The 22,010-nt window shown below is 40.7% G+C and overlaps 1 protein-coding gene across 2 annotated transcripts; it reads left to right on the top strand.

The window, feature by feature from the left end:
- The first annotated feature begins 4,732 nt into the window (after positions 1-4,732).
- Positions 4,733-20,465, top strand: LOC110213516 (glutathione S-transferase-like). Of its 2 annotated transcripts, XM_020993895.2 has the most exons (7): positions 4,733-4,859; positions 8,013-8,117; positions 10,009-10,060; positions 12,292-12,421; positions 13,164-13,305; positions 15,153-15,284; positions 19,669-20,465. In XM_020993895.2, exons 2-7 carry the CDS (start codon positions 8,031-8,033, stop codon positions 19,786-19,788), a joined length of 663 nt encoding a protein of 220 aa, XP_020849554.1. In that variant the 5' UTR covers positions 4,733-4,859; positions 8,013-8,030; the 3' UTR covers positions 19,789-20,465. The 2 variants fall into 2 exon arrangements, with proteins under 2 accessions (XP_020849554.1, XP_078011453.1); XM_078155327.1 differs by lacking the exon at positions 8,013-8,117 and having other exon boundaries at positions 4,745-4,859.
- Positions 20,466-22,010: the final 1,545 nt, after the last annotated feature.

Consider the following 22,010-nt stretch of genomic DNA (forward strand, 5'->3'; position numbering starts at 1 on the left):
TGGGTCTTTCTGACTCCAGGCCCATTGCTCTATCCACTCAATCACCTAGCTGCCTCCAAGGCAGAGGGTAAGTAACTTGCAAACAGAGGTTAAGTGACTTACCCAGGGTGTCGCATTGCTAGCAAGTGTCTAAGGCTACATTTGAACTCAGTTCTTTCTGACTTCTGGCCTGGCACTCTATCCACTGAGCCACCCATCTGCCCCTAAATAATAGTATAGCAAGGTAAATAACAAGGAGAATTCCCCTTCTTTCCCACTTCTCCTCCCCCCAATAATACACTGGGGCACACTGCCACCAATTGCTATGCCACTAGTAGGAGAGGAGAGAGGACACAGGAATTACTGGGCAAATCTCTCACCCTTAGCTTGCATCTTAGCGCAAATGTCTCTTCCCTGTACCTGCCACCTTTCCAGCTTTTCTGTTCTGGAACCATAATCAAATCAATCCTGACATTGCGCCTGCAAAGAATATGACAGTCTACCGTCTCATAGCTTCATTCACTTTCTTGGATAACTTTCTAAAACAAAATTCTTCTTCCCTCACCCCAACCCAAATGCCAATCCTGGAGTCAGAAAGACTCGTCTCCTTGTGTGACTCCTGACAAATTACTTGACCTATATCTGCCTCAGTTTCCTCATCTGTAAAATGGGTAATAATAATGGCACCTACTTCTCAGGGTTGTTGTGAGGATAAAAATGAGATGATATTTGTGAAGGCCCAGCTAGATGGCTCAGTGCATAGAGTGCTGAGCCTGGAGTCAGGAAGACCTGAGTTCAAATTTATCCTCAGACACTCACCAGCTGTGTAACCCTGGGCAAGTCACTTAAGCTCTCTTTGCCTTAATCCATTAGAAAAGGAAATGGCAAACCACTCCAGTATCTTTGCCAAGAAAACCTCATGGACAATATTGGTGTGCTGTGACTCAAGAGGTCACAAGAGTTGGGCATGACCAAACACACACATTTGTACTATTTTTATTCCACCCATTGCTCTTAAATTCTGCCCCTTAGGACTAAGGAAAACAAGTCTATTCTGTCTTCCAAATGACAGCCTTTCAAATGCTTGAAGGCAGCTAGCATGTCACTCCTGAACCCTGTCTACCCCAGTTCCTTTAATCCTTGTGTGGCACCAGCCCTCCCTCATTGAGGGAGCACTTCGCTCCCTCCACTTCTCCAATGGACTATCTTCTAGTCACCTATGTTCATGTCATACTCCCTTACTAGATTGTAAATTCTGTGACTGCAGGAATGATTTTATATCTAAACCTGGCAGCTGTCCCAGTCCCTTGTGTGTGTAGGAGCCGTTTAATCAAGGTTGAACTGATTTTGTTGTAAGAATGTCAGCTAATAGATTGATATTAAGCTGGACAAAGATTGTCAAAGTGACTACTCTTGGGCTCAGGTTCACTACATGTACGCACATATGTATGTTAATCATTTACTTGGATACATTAATCATTTAGAGGGGGCATTTTTTAAGTTTGCAGATGTAATAAAGTTAGGGATATTTAATGCCTTAAATAATGAAATCAGTGGATCAAAACTAAGATGAAATATAATAAGGACAAAGAGAAAGTCCGATATTTGGATTAAAATAAAAACCATCTGCATAAGTAGAACATGGGAGAGAGATGTAACTAGATAGCAAACTCACAGAAAAAGACTCAAATGTTTTAGAGGTTGTATTTTTAACTTCAGTCCAGTGGATCACTACTAAAAAAGAATGCTGTCTTGGGTGATGGCGGAGACAATCTTTGCCTTGGCCCAGAGCAGGAGTTCTTAACCTTTTTTGATTCGTGGATCCTTTTGGCCATCCGGTGAAGCCTATGGACAGACCTCTTCTCAGAATAAAATTTTTAAATAATTGAAGGAATTGCTAAATTTCAATTAGAGGTTAATGGAAGTAAAGATGCAATTTTTTTTCTGTACCCAAGTTCACAGATGCCTTGGAATCTATCTATAGACCCCAAGTGAAGAACACCTGATCTAGAGAATGTATCTACTTCTGAATGATGCACTTTAAAAGAGATATTACTATTTGAGAAAAATCCAAAACAGGATGAAGACGACTCTGTGTCTTGAAACCATACTATGTTATTGTTCAGTCATGTCTGACTATTCATGGCCTCATGGATCAACTGTCACTGCAATTTTCTTGGCGAGGATACTGAAGTGGTTTACCATTTCCTTCTCCAGTTTTGTGCAAGCAAGGGTTAAGTGACTTGCCCAAGGTCACACAGCTAGTAAGTGTCTGAGGTCACATTTGAACTCTGGTTTTTCTGACTCTAAGCCCAGTGCTCTTATCCACTTCAGCACCTAGCTGCTCCATACCACAGAAGGTAGCATTTAAAGGAACTGGGGTAGATCTGCCAAGAGAATACTTAAGGTAGGCATAATTCCCTTCTTTATTTACACATATATACTCCAGCCTCCAATCTCCATTTCTCAAAATTCTGTTCATAAGACAAAGCCTTGTTCAAATGCTAACACCTGCACAAAGTCATATGTGACCATGGACTCAGACTTTGATGAGACCTTGGAGATTGTATAGTAAGACAGAGGTTAAGTGTTTAAAATTTTCCTCTCCAAAGACAAATTAGTGTCTTTAGACTTTTGGACTCTGATCAATGCATACGAAAAGTGAGGTCAGGGGGAAGAAGACTTAGTTTGCAGATTTATTCTGTTTTGCAATCAACAAAAGGGGAGTGACTATTGCAAAATCAAATTAAACAAAAGAAGAGTTGACTACACTACATTTGGCATGTGGTATTTCTTTTAGAAACTTCAAGATTTTCCCTGAAACTACAGCTGATCATTTTATTATTTTCCTTTTTAAAAAAATATGAACATTTCCATATAAAAAGAAAAACAGAAAAAGATTGTATATGAAACTATGAATGTTTCATTGATTCCTTTCCTTTCCTTCCTTTCCCATACACAGGTACACAGATAGTACATACTGTGTATGTGTATGTGTACATGTTACTTGTTTATATATTATTTATTTACATATGTGTGTATACACTCACACATATACTGTCTTTTACTAAAAAAGTCCTTCCACAAGCAAAACACAAGCTGATGGTACAGGTATTTTCATTGTTTGGTCCCCATGTAAACTCCTTCCTGTGACACAAGCAGAGAAAAGAAATCTAGAATTAATTAGGAATTTACTCTTCAGAACAACACAGACTATGTGCTTATTTCCTTTCCGGCAGGGCAGTTCTTCAGATAAATAAAGCTGATAATGGTCATACTCTCCCTAAATCTCCTCTTTGCTGAGCTTAACCACCCCAGTCCTTTCAACCTGTTCTTATAGGTTTTAGCTTTGACACTCCTTATCTTTGCTACCCTCGGTATTCTCTCTCCAGAATATGAACTTCCCTTTTAAAATGGGGCTTTCAAACCTGCACACAGTGACTCCGATGTAGTCTAAGGAGTACAAATACAGAGCGTAGACAGCAAGTGGAGGAAGAACTGGAAATTCTGAGAAGCAAAATAGGCTGTGGGATAGAGCTTGTAATATTCTAGTCTAGTTTGAATGAGCGTTAAGCTTTTAGAGCCTAACAATGTTATTGAAAGCCTTAAGGTAGCTTTGAAAGAAGCTTAACTCTGCCTCCTTGTGGCCAAAATCAACTTGTGCTTTGAGGTTTTTCTTGTTTTCACCGAGAATGTTATATTAGCGATGATAGATAGAAATTCGATTTCTTCTTTTTACCCTGGTCTCAGTCTCTTGCTCCCTGTCTTTGCTCTGTCTCTGTCTCTCTGCCTCTCTCTGTGACTGCCCGCCTCATTTAAAAGAGCATAAAACCAAAAAAAGTTGTCATTGCAGATTGAATTACAAGGTGTGTGTAATGTTTCTCGCTGGGAAGTGACTAGACAAGTCATCGTGTTAGTTTGACTTTATTCAAGTGCGATATATATATATGTATGTATGTATGTATATATATATGTGTGTGTATCTATATATATATTAAATTACATAACCGTTTCTACATTGTTATTTCTACATAAATGAATTTATGTCTACATAAATGCATTTGAGTTGCGGGGTTCCGGGAATGCTGCAAAAGACAGTGTGTCACATAGTTTCATCTGCATTCGTGTATTCGTGTTCTTTTTGGATTGCAGGGGTGCAAAGGGGGGCGCAAAAGGAAGGCAGACTGCCACGTGCAGCGCCTCATTTGGATGTGTCTGGAGTCTTGGAAGCTTGACTACCCTACGTTCTCCTACAAATGGACCTTGGGAGCTTGTTCTAGCAGGGGAGCGCAGCTACTCGTATACCCTTGACCGAAGAACGGTACGCCTCTATCGGGGAAGGTCGTCCTCTTCGACCGAGCGCGCAGCTTCGGGAGGGACGCACATGGAGCGGTGAGGGAGGAAGGGGACACCCGCCTAGCCAGCCAGATCAGCCGAATCAACCCTGGCGATCAATGGGGTGACAGATGTCGCAGCCAGATCGCCCTCACATCCAGCAAGCACAGCGGGCGCGTTCACTATATAGAGCCGAAAAGTACGTTTTCTTTACAAGTGGGGTGACCAAGCGCAAGTACATGCGACAATCCTGCTCAGGCAGATCTCTATTGCCTGCCTAAGAACACTGTTTTTTTGCGCCCCCTTGGGATACTTAATAATAGCTGAATTGTTTTGCAATTTGGGATTTTTTCCTCCTCCCCATGATCCCTTGCAGCTGGGTTGGGCATGCAAAGCACCAGAGTCACCATTGGTAGATCTGGTCCAAAGTCCTCGCCCACTTCGCATAACTAGGGCTCCAGCTCTGTGTGCCTCAACCAACTTTCCCTCAGAAGCTGCTCCTCTTGGACACCAGCTCGCAGGACCCTCTTCCCCAGCTGCGGACGGTGAGAATGTGCAGAGGTCATCGAGCTCCCCGGCCTCTCCCTCCCTGCCCCTTCGCTCCCTGGGCTCTGCTTTCGCTGCTAACCGGCTCCTCGCATCCCTCTACTTGCTCCAGAGGGTCTCTGCTTTGCAGCGCAGCCCACTTCCCCTCGCTCCACCTTCACCTCCTCCTCTCTCCCAGTTTAGGACTCTGTGCCAGTTGTGGAGAGACAGGGATTCTAGTTCCAGTTTTGCCACTGTGACATTTGACAAATCACTTAATTTCAAGGTGTCTTGGTTTCCTCATCTATAAAATAGGTGTGATGATAAGCGCTCAAAGGCTGTACTTGGAAAGTACTTTGAAAAATCCAAGTGCTGTTATAGCAGCGGTTGCTTCTTAAATTTGTCTTGGTACAGACGATTTGACCTGTCTTTGGGAGAGAGTCCTGCCTGAACTGCCTTGGAAACAAGTAACTATTTCTTTTGAGAAAGGTCTTTCTTGGCCCAGAGGGCTGGACAACAGTTCCAAATCCGAAGTTGCCAAAAAAGTCTTTAAGAAACTATTAGAAATAACTGTTAATCTTCCTTCCTGACAAGAGGATGGAGTAAATGTTTTGAATTCTGAAAACTCTTTTCTCCTGGACAGAAGTGGTAGATGTGCATTCTAAAGAATGAGAGTGTTCTGATAGTCAGTTACTGTGTGAGTGGGCTGTCCCCTATCTTATTTTTTTTCCTTAAATAAAAATAGTTCTGTGGCTAGAGCACCCGCCCTGGATTCAGGAGGACCTGAGTTCAAATGCGCCCTCAGACACATAACATTTACTAGCTGTGTGACCCTGGGCAAGTCACTTAACCCCATTCCCTAGCCCCCCCCCAAAAAAATCTAATCCATAAATTCTTTTCCCATAAAAGTATTAGACGTAAGGGTTAGTTGGTCAGGCTAGGCCAACCCAGACCATGAAATTACCTATGACTTGGGGTACCCAAGCACGAACTTATCGGAGCTCTAAGGTCCATCTCCAGAGCCAGGCACCAAATGACTGGTGGAGAGGAAGACAAGGGTGAGGAAGATAATTCACAGTCCTGTCTACTAATCTGGGGGGTGAAGGGTAAAGATTTGCCAGTCTTTTAAAGTATTGAAGATATTCTTTCATCTATAGCTAAAAACCACTTTTGTGCTAAGAGCACATGAATTTTTCTTTTCTTATACCCTCTCTTCACCTTTCCTCCCCACAATTCCCTCTTTTTTGGGGGAGGAGAGTTTAAGACTGAGCCCCAGTACTTGTTAACTTTCTACCCTTTCATATTTCCATAAGAATTGTATTTTGTAAGTGAATACGAATCCTTTGGTTTGTACTTAGTGTTCTGACAATGAAATGCTGTGCTGACAGACTGCACCCATGTTTTGAAAAAGGATAATTTTAATCCAAAAAAAAATTGTCCCATGGAAACAGTGTTAGAAATAGTGGCTGAGTGACGTGACCTGGGTTGTCCGCAGAGACTTAATTAACCCATAATGTATGTGAATTCTGTATCTTCTGGAGATGTGGGGCCTCTCTGAGTTGATCGTTACCTCGTTGTTCTGAATTAGGGAACAAGCTGTAGTTGGTGGAGGCATTGAGGGAGTGATGGAGATTCTCTTGTTTGACTCTCTCTGTACTGTTAATTTTAAGTTATGGAATTACAAAGTCCCTCTGAGGGACTGAATAATCCTAAATGGGGAAGAGAGAATATCAGAGAAAGGGGAGGGGAGAGTAACTGCCTGAATTAGTAATTTCGAAAAATGAAATGGGGCAGTTATCTGTCAGGCCTGATTTGGGGTTAGAGGTTGTGAGAAATAAATTTCATAGGGGGGTATATTTCAGTCTCACTAGAATGTAGACCAGGATAATAACGACAGCTAATATTTATATAGCGCTTAGTATGTGCCAGGCACTTTATAATTATAATCTCATTTGGTCCTCACAACAACCCTGGTTGGTAGGTTATCAGCTGAGGAAACTAACTCATAGATTAAATGACTTGCCCAGGATCACACAGGTGCTATCTGAGTCTGGATTTGAACTTGGGCCTTTTTGACTCCCAGACTATCTCTATCCACTATATTACTTTTGTATTCTAACTGCGTAAGAATATACTTTGCATTGACAGAGTAGTTAGTCAATATTTGGTGAATTAAATTAACTCAACACCTTATAGTGTGGTCATGGACTGGATGCCTCAGACTCAATTTCCTCATCTGATTTTTAAAAAAAAAGACATTGGGCTAGGTCCTTTCTAGTTCTAAAAACATTTTTTCTTCAGTCTTAAATCTTCTCAGAGCCCAGCTAATCTGCTCTTCTCTCCTTCCTTCTTTCCCCTCTTGGCTTCTCTTTTTCCCATTATATGCTCTTCTTCTATTCTTCCATCATTAACCTTGTCCCCCTCTTCTTACTCCTCTCCTTAGATAATACTGAATACTTATGATCTTTATTAAAGGTTGTTCATTTATTGTTTTTAAAGTACACACAGTACTGTACTTTAAAAAGAGATTTAATTGGGAAGCAATGAAAAAAAAACCCCCAAATAACAGAGGGACACCATATAAGCAAATATTTTCTGTTTTTTGTTGTTATCTTAAATGGTGCCTGGTTTTTGTTTTTTTGTTAAATGGAGAAAATAGCAGGATAAGAACATGCATTTAAGGCTGAAAGGGCCCTAGACATCACCTAACCCAGCCTCCTCATCTTATAGATGAGGTATTGGAAGCCCAAAGTGACCTGCCTACCCAAGTCCACACAGATAGTCCGGGAACAGTGGTTTATATCTAGTCCTTTTGCTTCCAAATTCAGTTGGCTTCTTTTTTTATCACAATCTTTACAGATAATTAGATGTTTGTCTTGTATAGTTTTCTATTTCATATATGTGTCTGTCTTTCAACCAATATTGCATGTGCTGTGTCTTTTAACAGACATACCGCTGCCTAACACAGTTGGTTAGTTATAATGAATTATATAGAATCGTAGATATAGAATTATAATTCTATTAATGCCTTGTAACAGATCACAAATCAGATCAAGATTTCAAATATTTAATCTAGTGCCAACTGTATGCATGGGATTATACTGGGAACATGAAATCCAGTCTCATCGAAGTATCACTTATATATGTATATATACATTTTTTGTCTTTTTCAGAAAACTCAAAACATCACAATGGCAAATAAACCTATCCTCCACTACTTTAATGGAAGGGGCAGAATGGAATCCATTAGATGGCTCTTAGCAGCAGCGGGAGTGGAGGTTTGTCTAATGGGGGATGAGGAGGGAAAGTGGTAGGGCACTTTCCAAGGAGATTTCATTGTTCACAAGCTCTGAGACATCTTAGAACATGCTGTGGCCTAAACGTCTCTAGTTATCATACCCAATCCCTTCCTTTAGCCAAGAGATGTCTCCCCTAAAAGTTGACTTGTGCAAATTGATACACTTTTCCCCCCCAGTACAATCTTACTTTCTAATTGCTCTTTTCTTTATAGTCTTAGAGATACTTGATCATCAGTCTGGAACTGTAAGGCACCTCAAAGGGTCATTTTGTCCAATCCTATCTTCTCATAGATGTGGAAACTAAGTCCCAGAGAGGTTAATGATTTGCTGAAGAGCCTCAGTTTAGTATTCAGTTCAGTATTTCTAGAGCTTCCTCTGTGCAAGGAATGAATGAAAATTTAGCAGTGGCTCTCGCTAAAGTGAACATTAGTTTCCCTGAACTCCCAAAGCTTTTTAATCTAGGGCCTAGGACAAGGTATTTGTGGTCTGTGAGAAGGATTTGAATCCCATACATTTTAGCGAAGCATGACTATATGTTGATGCTTTTGTGAGCATTTTCACTGGCTTTGTTTAAAATCAAAGATCTCTTAAATAAATGGAACATAATGCCATTTAAAATAAAAGGTAGATGCTTATTTTGCTTGTCCATGAATATTTGTTATGGTTTTTTCTTCTTTTTCTCTTTTTTTTTTCCAATGGAGGGTGGAGGTAGGAGTGACAGAAAATAAGTGCTATTTAATTTTTGAAATTTTAGATTTAAAAAAAAATGAAAGAAAATCAGGCTCCCTGTGAAGCTGAGGCTTTGAGCCTTCACTGTAACTAACATGTATTTTTTTTGCTCAAAAAACCAATACCTAGGGGGCAGCTAGGAGGCACAGTGGACAGAGTCCAGCCTTGGAGTCAGGAGGACCTGAGTTCCAATCCAGCCTCAGACACTTGGTACTCAGCTGTGTGACCCTGGGCAAGTCACTTAACCCCGATTGCCTCACCAAAAAATACAACAACAGAAAAAAAACAATAACCCAATACCTACATGTTGCAAAGAGCAGAATTTTCTGATATTGTGTACATTATATAATATGTACATTTACACAAAGCTAATATTAAAAATTGTCCATCGCGTTCACCTGTTGGGTTGCTCTCCTCAGTGGCTATCTACCTTGCCTTCCCCTAGTTCTGGTATAGGCTTTCAGTGTCTCTTCCAGGTATCTAATAAATGATTAATAAAGCTAGTCAGCAAATTTATAAATGAAGTAGGAGGGGTCCTGCAAAAAGAGACTAGTATTGCCATTATGAAAATGTAACACTCCCTACTTAAAGATCAGTGATTTCCCTGAGGGGTATCATAGCTCCAGCTCTTACTTGTATATTGTGTTAGTTACAATGAAACCCCTCTGCACAGGGCAAACAGGTTTTGTGAGCTGCTTGACAAAAATATGTAACTCTTCACTTGGTGACCGACCATACAGGGGTGAACCATTCAAAGGTAAACTAGGCAGGTCCTGGGATGACTAACGTCCAGTTTGTCTTTGAGCATGCAAACAAAGTTTTTCTGGCTTAGTGGGACTTGATTAAGTTTGCAGTCGTCTGAAGCACCCAAGTTTACTCTTCTAAGGGGATCAGTTCAGCAGAGTAAATAATTACTAAGGATTTATTAAGTGCTTATGACATATCAGACTCTGCGTTAGCCTGAGAGGATGCAAACACAGGAGCAATTTGGCTCAAAGAGCTAATATTTGATCAGGGAAGACAATATGCACACTTAAATAAACAAATATGTAACACATACATAAATCACATTTTTAAACACACACTCTCCTGAACTACCTAGGACATTTCCTAATATTTTGTATTTCTATTTTTATTTTAGTTTGAAGAACAATTTTTTGAAACAAAAGAAGAATTACAAAAGTTAAAAGCAAGTGAGTATAAAAAAATGCAATGGAAACTCTGGAAGGCCTCATCATTCAGTGGAAAGAAGGATACCTTTGGAGTTGGAACATCTTGGTTTGAATTCTGGCTCTGCCTGCCACTTGCTACTTGTGTGACTTTGGACAAGTCATTTTACTTTTATGGGTCTCACTGTCTTCATCTGTAAAGTGAGAGGTTGGATCAGGTGACTTTTACAGTCCCTTCTAGCTCTAAATCTATGATCTTGCCTTTTGTTTTTATTAACCTGAAGGAAACCATCAAAAACACGGTCCTAATGAGGATGGGAAAAACAAATTTTTAAAAGGAAAATACCTTAACTACATTACAAGATGACTGATAATATAAATGTGGACTATCTGCTCTGCACCCAATGTAGTACACAAATTAACCCTAAGGTGTAGCTCAAAGTGGGGCTGCTAGGTGGCACACTGGATAGAGTTCTGAGCCTGGAGTCAAGAAAACCTGACTCAAATTTGGCTGTATGACCCTGGACAAGTCACTTAACCCTGTTTTTCTCAGTTTACTTATCTATAAAATGAATTGGAGAAGGAAATGGCAAACCAGGCTAGTATCTTTGTCAAGAAAATCTCAAATGGGGTCATGAAGAGTAGGAAATGACTGACCAATAACATCGTTAAAAGTCACATACCAGGGAGATATAAAGTTACTAAAGTGCCTCAGTCTTTTACTTTAGTGAACTTGAAGAGACCCTGTGCATTTATTCATTTGACGTGATTTATTCATTAAACACCTACTGTATGGTGGGCACTATGCTTGGTGCTACAGATACCAAGTCAAATATAAAAATCCAGTTCTCACCCTTAGGGAGGTTACATATTACTATGAGGTACAACATCCAAACAGATAAATAAATACAATATAATTTGAGGAGAGATGGGGTACGGATGACTCATCACCAGAAATCCTGTTTGGTTGTTAGGGCATGTTTCTGAAGAATTTTACAGACACCAGAGGTCCCTTCCCCTCCTTCTTCCCTAGGGAGCAAGGATGTCAATTCCATTACCTCTAAAATCTACAGATTCCAGTATACTGTTCTGCGTGAGATATGGGAGGGTATGAGGGAATAAGCATTCATCTGGGAGCTGGGAGACCTCAATTCTGGTCTTCACTCTGCCACTAAATCACTGCGTGGCCTTCAACATGTTACTTTACTGCTCCAGGGCTTAGTTTCCAGCTCTGTGAAAAGAAATACTGGACAAGGTCATCTCTGAAGGGCCCTTCCAGGTCTCATATTCTTTGATCTATTGTGTGTCCTTTGTAAATGAAGCTACCTTAGTTGACCTCTCATTGGTAAGATGTTGTTATGAATTTGGCTTCTTTGTGTTTTACCCATAGTAAGAGTGACCAGGAAGCACCTACTATGATATGTGCCAGACACGGTACTAAGTTCTGAGGATGCAAAGGAAGGCAAGAGACAATCTTTGCCCTCAAGTTGCTCCCAGTCTAATGGAATCAAGAATATGCCAACAACAATGTACATGTAAGATATACAGAGTGCAAATTGGAGATGATCAGCAGAGGACAGGCCCCAGACTGAAGGGGAATCAGGAAAGGCTTCCTGTAGAAGGTGGCGTTTTAATGAAGTTCAATGGTTGGCAGGCACCAGACATTAGCCAAGGGTCAAGTTAGCCAATGGGTTTAGCTTCATTAACCCAGTATTCCAACCAGTTAGTAATAACATCAATATTAATAACTGTCATTTATATAGCACCTTAAGGTTAGCAAAGTGTTTTACAGATGTCTCATTCTTCCTTCACAACAACCCTGGGATGTAGATGCTATTATTATCCCCATTTACAGATGGGAAAATTAAGGCCCATAGAAATTTGACTGACTTGCCCAACTCACACAATTGATAAGTGTCTGAGGCCAGATTAGAATTCAGGTCTTCTTAAATCCAGGTTCAGGGCTCTATCTACTAGCAGTTTCTCTTAAGTTCCTCATCCACATATCAATGCTATGCATAAAAGTGTGTCTCTCTTACTCTCCTTAAAAGCTTAAAGGGCCAGTGATGAGACCAGCACTCCTTTTCTGTCTTGGTTCCATGCACAAGGTCTTCTATCCTTCCATTATGTCCATATCTCCCTTTAATTTTCTTGCTGGTTTCCCACCCTAGGACCTGACAGTACAGTCTTGTGGTTTGTATGAGGTGCTGGTTGCCGAAAGTTTTGACTTCTAAGCCTCTACTTCCTGTCCTCAGCTGTCCTGCTGTTCCAACAAGTGCCAATGGTTGAAATCGATGGGATGAAGCTGGTTCAATGCAGAGCCATTCTCCACTATATTGCTGAGAAACACAGTCTACTTGGGAAAGACCTGAAGGAGAGAACGCTGTATGTGACGGTTCTGTGCTTGCTTGGGGTTGACTTGGCTAAGTAGTTAGCTGGCCCTGTCCCACACAGTTGTCATACACAGACTCTTCACTCTTCTGTATGATATTGCTTTGAGTAATGGGCAAAGGACTGGAGCATGGTCAGGACCAATTTAGCCTTCAGATGTCTACCTACCTTTTGATTCTTAAGAACTTTTTGTTTTCAGGAATTTAACAGGGGCCTACAGTTCAAAGAGGCTCAACCTTCCTTTTTTCACCCTCTAGTTCCTCAGTAATAGGATTTTCCAACACATGTTGGGAAAAGGCTTTAGTTGCTTTTCTTCTTTTGGAGATAGGAAGCAGAGACTGGCCGGGAGAATGGGGAATGAATTACCCTCCCTGATTTGTGACAAGACTTTTTAGAAGGACTTTTTTTTTTTGTGATGAGGCAGTCAGGGTTAAGTGACTTGTCCAGAGTCATATAGCTAGTGAGTGTCAAGGGTCTGAGGTCAGATTTGTACTCAGGTCCTCCTGATTCCAAGGCTGGAGCGCTATCCAGTGTGCTTCCCCAGGATTGATTTTATTTTTTTTATTTTTTTTTTTTAAGAATTGCTTGACTCCACAAAGCACCTTTACTTTGAAAGGATTTAGCTTTAATGAAAGAACAGGCTTCCAGGTACCCCTGCTGTTGTGGTTCAAAGATGCTTAGTTGGGGAAACTAAGGAAAGGAAACATTAACTGAGACACTACTTTTTTTTTTTAAGGATTATCATGTACTCAGAGGGAACAATGGAACTGATGGAACTGTTGATGATATACAGTGTCCTAACAGGAGAAGAGCAGAAGCAAAAACTCGATGAAATCACTAACAAGACCAAAAACAGATACTTCCCTGCTTATGAAAAGGTAAACGATGGAAGACCTGATGCACTTAGAATGATGAAACCAGAAAAAAAAAAAAGAGAGAACAGAGGAGCAGGGGCTAAGGCAGTTCTTGAAATGATTTTTCCTCTGCTCCATTTTTTTTGTAAAACTAACCTCAGAAGAACATATTTTAGATTGCTAAGAACTTACGACTCTGTACCATAGTGGATGGAGGCAGGAAGACCCAGGTTCTAGTCCAAATCGGATGCATGTGGGCAGTGTGACTTTATATAAGTCACTTAAAGGCTCTCAGTGCTCCAGGCTGCTGCTACTGTTATTACTACTACTAGCTAATATTTACATGGAGGCAGCTAGATAGCTCAGTGGATAACACATTAGGCATTGAGTCAGGAAAACCTGAGTTTGAATCCAGCCTTAGACAATTACTAGGTGTGTGATGTTGGGCAAGTCACTGAACCTCTGTTTACCTTAATCCCATGGAGGAAGAGATGGCAAACCACTCCTGTATCTTTACCAAGAAAATCTCATGGATAGTACTGGTGTGATATGGTCCACAGGGTCACAAAGAGCCAGACAGGACTCAACAACAACAACAACATTTATTTATATAGCCCCTGTTATGTGCCAGGCACTGTGCTAAGTCCTTTACAATTATTATCTCATTTTGATCCTCACAACAACCCTGGGAGCTAGGTGCTATTCTTACCTGTTTTTTACAGATGAGGAAACTTGGATATACAGGGAATGAAGGGCTTGCCCAAGGTCACACAGCCAATAGATATCTAAAGCTGAATTTGAACTCTGGTCTTCCTAACTTCAGGCCCGGCACTATATGCCCTACCTAACTGCAGGCCATGAGTTGCAGAGAAGGTCATTGGTAAGGGAAGTTCTTTCCTAGGATTTCTCTAACACCCTGAAATTGTGAATCTTGTCCAAAAAGAACAAGAAGAAAGATGAAATACAAATACAAAACCAACATGCTGTGGGGGCAGCTAGGTGGCGTAGGGGAGTCAGGAGGAACTGAGTTCAAAACCGGCCTCAGACCAGACATTTGACAATAGCTGTGTGACCCTGGGTAAGTCACTTAACCCCAATTGCCTATAAAAAAAATAGAACAAAGCAAAACAAACCCAGCATGCTCCTGCCTCATTCACTATTACCTGGGTTTCTTTGAGCAAGTCAATTAATCTGTCTGGGCCTCAGTTTCCTCATCTATAACACAAGGGGGTTAGATCAGTTCATTTTCTTCTGACTCAGAAAATCTTAGACAATTTCTACCCTAAGCCTGGTTAATGGACAGTCATGGATATTGTACTGGGTGACCAACTTTGGGATCCATACAAATCACCTGAAGTCCCTCCACACAAATCTTTTTTCCTTTGTGGGAAGAAAAAAAATTTTTCATAAACTGATTTCCAAAGAGGTAGCATTATACAGTGGAAGGAATACTAGGTAAAGTCAGAGGATATAAGTTTAAATCTTGCCTCTATCACTACCGGTTTGACCTTGAGTAAGTCACTTAACCAGTTTGCATCTCACCTTCTTCATCTGTAAAATGAGGGGGTTGTATTAGCTCTAAATCCATGATTCTGTGGATTTATAATATGTGGATAAATCCCTTTAAACACAGGACATTTGAGTGGAGAAGAACTCTGGAATTTAATGGTACAACCTCATTTTGAATTGGAATTGATAGTTAATCATGCTTTCTTTCTCACTCCCTCTTCTTCCTCCTTGCTTGACTGTCCATTAGCTAGACCTTGGACAGTCTCATCCATTCCTATGTACTCTTGCTGCCTTAGTCGATCCATCACTCCTCTGTGAAGTTACAGGCATCCTCAACATTCTCCTGTGCTTATGTCGTTCAGGTTTTAAAGACGCATGGACAAAACTTTCTTGTGGGTAACCAGATGAGCTTGGCAGATGTACAACTCATTGAAACTATATTAATGGTGGAAGAGGTTATCCCTGATGCACTCTCTGGATTTCCTTTACTCCAGGTAATTAAAACTGAAGTTTGAAAATTGCCTAAAGACTTCTTCCTTAAATATCTGATGATCAGTTGGCTTTCAATTTTAAGTCTAGTCAGTAAGATTGTAATTAGAGGACTTGGATTCAAAAACTGATTCTGCCTCTTACTAAGCTAAGTGACTATGGATAAATCACCTTGCCACTCTGGGCTTCAGATTCCTCATCTAAAAGTGGAGAGTTGGCCAAGTGTGGTGGCCCAGGAGACTGTTGGATCTCTTGAGCTCTGGAGGCCTGTGGTGGGCAATGCAGATTGGCTGTTTACTGACACTAAGTTAGGGGTTAACATGGTGGTTGGGGTGGGACAGAAAGTGGAACAGGAAATTGGCCCATGAGTAGCCCCTTCACTTCCAGGCTAGATGAGATAGGGAGATCCAGTCTTTAAAGATAAAATAAAAGGAGAAGTTGGGACAAATGACCTTTCATTTACTCCAAGGTCTCTTCTATGTTCAAACATACAGTCCTAGGAAGTCAGAAGGATCAGGGTTCAGTTTCTACCACATGCAGAGCCTGGTCATGGGTTCTCCAAGGCAGTTTTCTAAGATGCTGATTTAGGAGGAAGATTCCATATTATGAGTTCTCAACAGTAATGAAATGACAGGTCTAGACAGAAAGGAAAAGAAAATGAATATGTAAAAGACATACATGTGCATTTGTGAGTATGTATATATACATATATTCACATATGTATATGTACAAACACATATATTGTATAGATTGAAGTAAGGCTAGTGAAAGATTGAGAATTGAATTCCCAATACCCAATTCTTTTACATGGTAGGATTTTTTGTACTTAAAAATGGCTTTATCTCTACTTTTCTCCCAAAGTGCCTCATGCACCCAAACTTTCTTTGTTGAAAGTTGACCCAAGGGAACATCCCTGAAACATAAATTTATCAGTCTCTTCTATACAAGCTGAAGCATAGGAATGAACAGGAAAGAGTCAGTCCCTAAGATATTGGGGGAGTTTCTCTTTTTCTAAATCTAGACAGCCTCAAATTTAAAAGTCTGATGTCCAAGTGCAGACTAGCTCTGGCCACCCTCCACATCCTACCCCTGCTGTGGTTATGTACCCTGTGAGGAGACAGCAGCTTAGACTCTTCTTAGTGTAAACATCTGGTTCAATTTTATTTTCCACTTGGCCCACCTATGGAGTGGGTCAGGGTTCATGGCAGTCCAGCTCAACTGGACTCACCATTTCACCATTGCTCCCTCTCCAAACACATAAAGATATCTGGGTCCTCATTCTTTTCCCTACTCTGTCTCTTTATCTCAGTGCCTGGCCAGATCCAGTTGCCCTCCAAAAAGTCGTAGGGCCAAATTCTTTCATAAAAATGCAGTTTCTAGTTAATCCTAGAATTCTCTTGATGTATCTGGAAATGGCGAACCACTCCAGTATCTTGGCCAAGAAAACCCCAAATGGGTTCTTGAAGAGCCAGACACAAGTGAACAACAAATCTGTTCTTCCAGATTATTCCCTGTAAATAAGAAGGTATTGCTGTAAATTGGAGGTATTGTACCAAATCTAACCCAAGTGTTTTCCTCATCTAATCTCTACTCTGATAACTGCTCTCTCAAGCCCTCTCTAAACATGATCCCCAAAGCATGAGCACCTCCAGCTTTTTGGTCTTCCCTACTCCAAAGAGTAATAATAATGTAATTTGGCCTGGGTCACATGGATTGTTGATTGTGTTTACTTTTAGCAAAGTTCAGAAATACTGATCACAGCAGTGCAAACAATGGTAGATAGCTTATCAGGTGCTTATAAATAAAGAAGGTTGTTAGTGCCTTCTCATTCAGGACTGTGTTTTGACCATGACATCAGGGAGATGAGGACATGACCTGTGATTGACTTTGATTTGAGTGAGGGAGGGCTGTGTGAAGTCACTAGCCTCACTTTTAAATAGGCACAGTTAGAGGGACTCAGGATGCAGTGAAGTAGTGAAACCTTTAATATGCTTCTGGCAGGAAGTGGGTGTGGATGAGCACACACACCCTACAGAAGAGCGAATAAACCTTAATTCCCTCTTCCCAGCCACAAGTCCCTCCTAGCTGACTTTCTTAGGTAGAAGTCAGCACAGGTCATAGACTTCCCAAATTGCCCACCACATGTTCTCGTAGGTAAGTTTCAAGCATGATCACTCTAGGTAGAGCTTAGCTTTTGTCCTACTTCCAGCCTCTTTCATCAAACACCAGTTTCACCCAATTTTAGCTGGTTTCTGACCCAAAGCTACTTTTCTTCTCAATTTCCTCATATGAAAATATAATAGTTTCTTATTTCTGACAAGAGCCATTTGGGTCCAATAGTTAGATATTCCTCAGGGCAACTGAAGATGGCTGCCATGAGTGGAAACCCAGCTGGCCAGTTCCAGCTGGGTAACTTAGCCCCTCCTCTCCCTTTTTCTCCCCTCCCCTCCCCTTACCTGAGGGTGTTCTGCCCAAAGGAAGGTAAATTTTGATGGCTGAAAGCTGCCTAGTTAACTTGGGGTTTACTGACTAGATCTCTTTCTCAAAGACCAAGCTTTAAACTGGAACTCATAGATTGGACAACAATAGGTCCCTGCCAAAGCATGACTTAATGGTTATTTTTTGGGTCCTCCTGGCTCAGAGTAAATGTAAGTAGTAACTCTCTTGGCCAGCAACCCTGAGGGTCTTCCCCTCCCAGTTTGACTTTTTTTTTTCATTAAAGGTGCCATCCCTGGACTCACTTCTTAAAGAGGCCTATTTAATGAATGGGCATTGCCTCACTCAAAGTGAGAACCTGAAAAGACCTTAGCTTAAAAGGGCCAAGGTCTCCCACAGCATCCTGAGGCATCTCCAGTGGTCCTGATGAATATGTGGCCACTGGACCCAGATGACTCTGGAGGAGAAAGTGAGGCAGATGACTTTGAACAGCCCTCCCTCACTCAAATCATCAATTGGTCCTCTTCAAGAATGAGGGACAAACACAATTCAGGAACTGTGAGGGGAATCCTATTGTGGAAAGTTCTTCCAGCAATGTAGATCTTGTCTACAGCATCAGTATTCAAATGTTTTGATGTCAGAACCCCTTTATACTCTTAAAAATGATTGAGGGTCTTTCCCCCCACATACCCCCCATAAGATCTTCTGTGTATATGGGTTATTTCTATTGATATTTACTTTATTAGGAATTAAAGTGTCTTTAGTATTATCAAGAAAATAGGTTTTGATTTTGCAGACCCCCTAAGAGAGTCTTGGACAGCCTAAGGAGTCCCTGGACCACACTTGAAAAGCCATTGCCTTAGATAGTAACTTGGGCCACAGGGAGATTAAATGATTTTCCCTTGATTCTAGAGGTCTTCCCTTTTCCAAATTAGTCTTGAATTGCTAAAGTTTGACTAGATGGAGAAATGTGACTTTTTTTTGCCATTCCTAATTATGTAGTTGGGGGGGGGGGGGGAAGAGTCTCAGTGCCACAGGTACTGAGTTTTTTCCCACAAGGCTACATATCTATATGGCCAGGAAGAGATGACTTTACTCCCTACCTTTGGCAGAATGGAGTCATTAAGAAAGAGCCAGCCACAGAGTCAGGTGGACCTGGGTTCAAATTTTACGTCTGACACCTACTCTCTACGTTGCCTTGGACAAATTCATTTAACCTCTCTATGCTTTAGGCAACTCTCCAAGATTATAAATTACCCAGCACTTGCCAGTCTGTGTTATTGATAGAGGCAGTTACCTTAGTAGGAGTTCTCTATGCCAAACATCAGAGTCAGACAAAACAAAATGAAATTAAAACCTGTAGAAGCTGATTTTGTTTTTAACTACGGATGGCAGTGTATCCCTCACACTTACTGACATTTTCATGTATTTTACTCACGTTGCACCAAGGAGAGTAAGCAGTGTGTTATAGTAGATAGATGGTTACAGCCAATCAATGAATATTTATTAGGTGCTCACTATATGCCAGGCATTGTGCTAAGCACCAGGGATACAAAAAGAGAGAAAAGACAGAACCTGCCCTCAAAGAGCTTAGGTCTAATGGGGGAGACAACATGCAAACAAATATATACCAAGCAATATCTATACAGGATAAATAGGAAGTAACTAGCAGAGGGAATAATTAATAGAGGGAAGGCCCTAGAATTTAGAGGGGTTGAGTTACAAGCTTTAATTTTGGCTCCACAATTTATTAGCTGTGTTACCTTGGGAGAGTCACTTAATTGATTATAGTTCACTCAATGACAGGTTTTAATTCTTCATTAAGACCATTTTCACTTTCAATACTGCTACCCCTGAATTTTGGGGGGTATTGCCATTATCATTTTGACTTTCTATCATGAGGTTTTTTTTTTTCACATAAACTGACTTTCCTTTCAACTTTTTCTCCTCTAGGCATTTAAAACTCGAATGAGTAATATCCCAACAATTAAGAAATTCCTGGCCCCTGGAAGCAAGAGAAAGCCTGTTGCCGATGCTAAAAGTTTAGAAAATATTCGCAAGATCTTCTCCTGATAAAACAGCAAACCTGACCACAAAGAGAGAGATTCTGTGTGTGATTACTCTGTGATTCTAGGACCCTTAATGTCAGACTCCAATCATACCAGTGCTCTGTGAGCCTTTTCTAGGTATAGCTGCAACCCACAGTAGCATTTCAGAAGTGCCTAACAAAACCCAGAAGGGCATAGGAGGCAAGAGAAGGGCACTGTCTCCTTCTAAATCTCTTCTTTTCTCAGTCATCAAAGGATTAGAATGTCCTTTCTAAACACTTGACTTGAGGTCCACAATTCAAGCAGTGATCTCTTGATTTCTTAGCTTTCTGGATTTCTCCACCTTATCTTGCTCTAAGCCCTCTCTGGCTCCTCTGGTTCACTCTAAGCTTCAGGATATACATGTCCTGAGCCTAACCCTCCCCATCTGTTCCCTGAGCTGAGGGAGACCACCACCAGCTATATGCCCTCTTCACCTTCCAGAAGTGACCTTGGGAGGGAGGCCTTATCTAAATTGCCCCAGCACCTAAGACATTGAGTACTTGCTGAATTTTGCACCATGTTTTTTGTGCTAAACATAGCATTTGAAGTTCTAATAAATAGCACCATGTTACTTAATGCTACTGACCTAAGTCCCAATTTCCTGTGCTGTGACAACAAATGAAATAGACAGGCAGCAAATAAAGGCTTTCTGTGCACAGATCTGTGGTTTATGTTTACATTTTTGCGTTTAGAACTGAAAATGGACAACTAGTGTGTGTTTATTCCTTTAATCTGAATAGACTGAATATTCTTTGACAAAGTCCTTCAGAAGGTATCATGACTGAGGTGATGAAGGGTAAGGTTTGGGAACATATGAATGATGATCCCATCTCTTCCTAATGCTATGCTGATAATTTTCCCCTAGTTTTGAGCATCTCAAAGTTTGTCCAAGGTCTAGATAACAGTCCTTGAAGAATTTTCCTCTTATCAAGATACTTTGTGTATAGGGATGAGTATGTGTGTTTCAGGATAGGGATATGTTTGATTTCCACCATACCTGTCTTCTAGGGCTAAAATTTACAAGAAAACAAGAGACCATTCATTGACATGGAATGTGATTCCTGTAAAAAACAAAACAAAACAAGAAAAACAAAAACAAAAGCTAGTCAGAGAAAAAAGAAGCCCATGTTGTTCCCACGTCTTGCATTCATCCAGTCCAGTAACCTCTTAACTAGTGGAGAGGAGTAGCCAAGAAGAATATTTTGGTCAAGGGCAGCTAGGTGGCGTAGTGGATAGAGCTCTGGCCTTGGAATCAGAAGGACCTGAGTTCAAATATGACCTCAGACACTTGACACTTGCTAGCTGTGTGACCCTGGGCAAGTCACTTAACCCTAAGTATCCCATAAAAAATTACATCTATCTATCTATCTATATTTATATGTCTAGCAGCATGGAGTAATAGATAAAACAGAAAATTTGGAATCAGGAAAACTTGGGTCTAGTTTCTGACACAAAGTGTGTGACCCTGGGCAAGTCACCTAATGTCTCTGAGCTTCATTTCCTTCCTTTGCAAAATGGGGGTAGGGATGTTGGATAGATAACTCCCAGGGTTCTGTCTAGCTCTCAGTCTACTATCCCGTGAACTTCCATTTTTCTCCTTCTGTTCCTACAAGCCCTGGCAAGAGTCTGAAGCATACTGATTCAATGCACCAAGAACTTCTGTGGGGCATATGTCACTGACATTTGGCTGTAGGGCAAAAATATAATTCCCTACATTAGCATGGTATAGTGAAAACAGCAGGGGCTCTAGAGTTGGTAGACCTGGATTCAAATCCTGCCTCTGACATTACTTTTGTGACCTTAGGCAAATCATTTAATCTCTATTGTTTCATCATCTACCAAATGATGGGGCTGTTGCAGATGGCTTCTGAAGTCCCATTCAGCTCTAGAAACATGATCCTATGACCTCATGGGGATGGACAATCAGTCTCAAGTAGTTTAAGCCAGCAGTTCTCAATCTTTTTGGTTTTGAGACCACTTTGTTCTCTTAAAAATTATTAAGGACCTCAACGAGATTTTGTTTATGTGGGTTATACCTATCAATATTTAGCACATCAGAAATCAAAACTGATAAAATTCTAAGATACTAATTCATTAAAAAATAACAAACCTATTATGTTATTGTAAATAACAGTTTTATAAAAATAGTTATATTTGTGAAACAAAAAATTTAGTGAGAAGAGGGGCATTGTTTTACATTTTTTT

The sequence above is a fragment of the Phascolarctos cinereus genome, unplaced genomic scaffold (genome assembly GCF_003287225.1).
Source record: "Phascolarctos cinereus isolate Bilbo 61053 unplaced genomic scaffold, phaCin_HiC Scaffold_5;HRSCAF=322, whole genome shotgun sequence".
NCBI lineage: Eukaryota > Metazoa > Chordata > Mammalia > Diprotodontia > Phascolarctidae > Phascolarctos > Phascolarctos cinereus.

What these genes read in the sequence shown, in the direction of transcription:
- LOC110213516 (XM_020993895.2), top strand. Translation starts at nt 8,031, where the DNA reads ATGGCAAATAAACCTATCCTCCACTACTTTAATGGAAGGGGCAGAATG. An exon ending in ACTTCCCTGCTTATGAAAAG is followed by an intron (nt 13,306 to 15,152) that starts GTAAACGATGGA and finishes TATGTCGTTCAG; the next exon opens with GTTTTAAAGACGCATGGACA. An exon ending in CTGGATTTCCTTTACTCCAG is followed by an intron (nt 15,285 to 19,668) that starts GTAATTAAAACT and finishes TTTCTCCTCTAG; the next exon opens with GCATTTAAAACTCGAATGAG.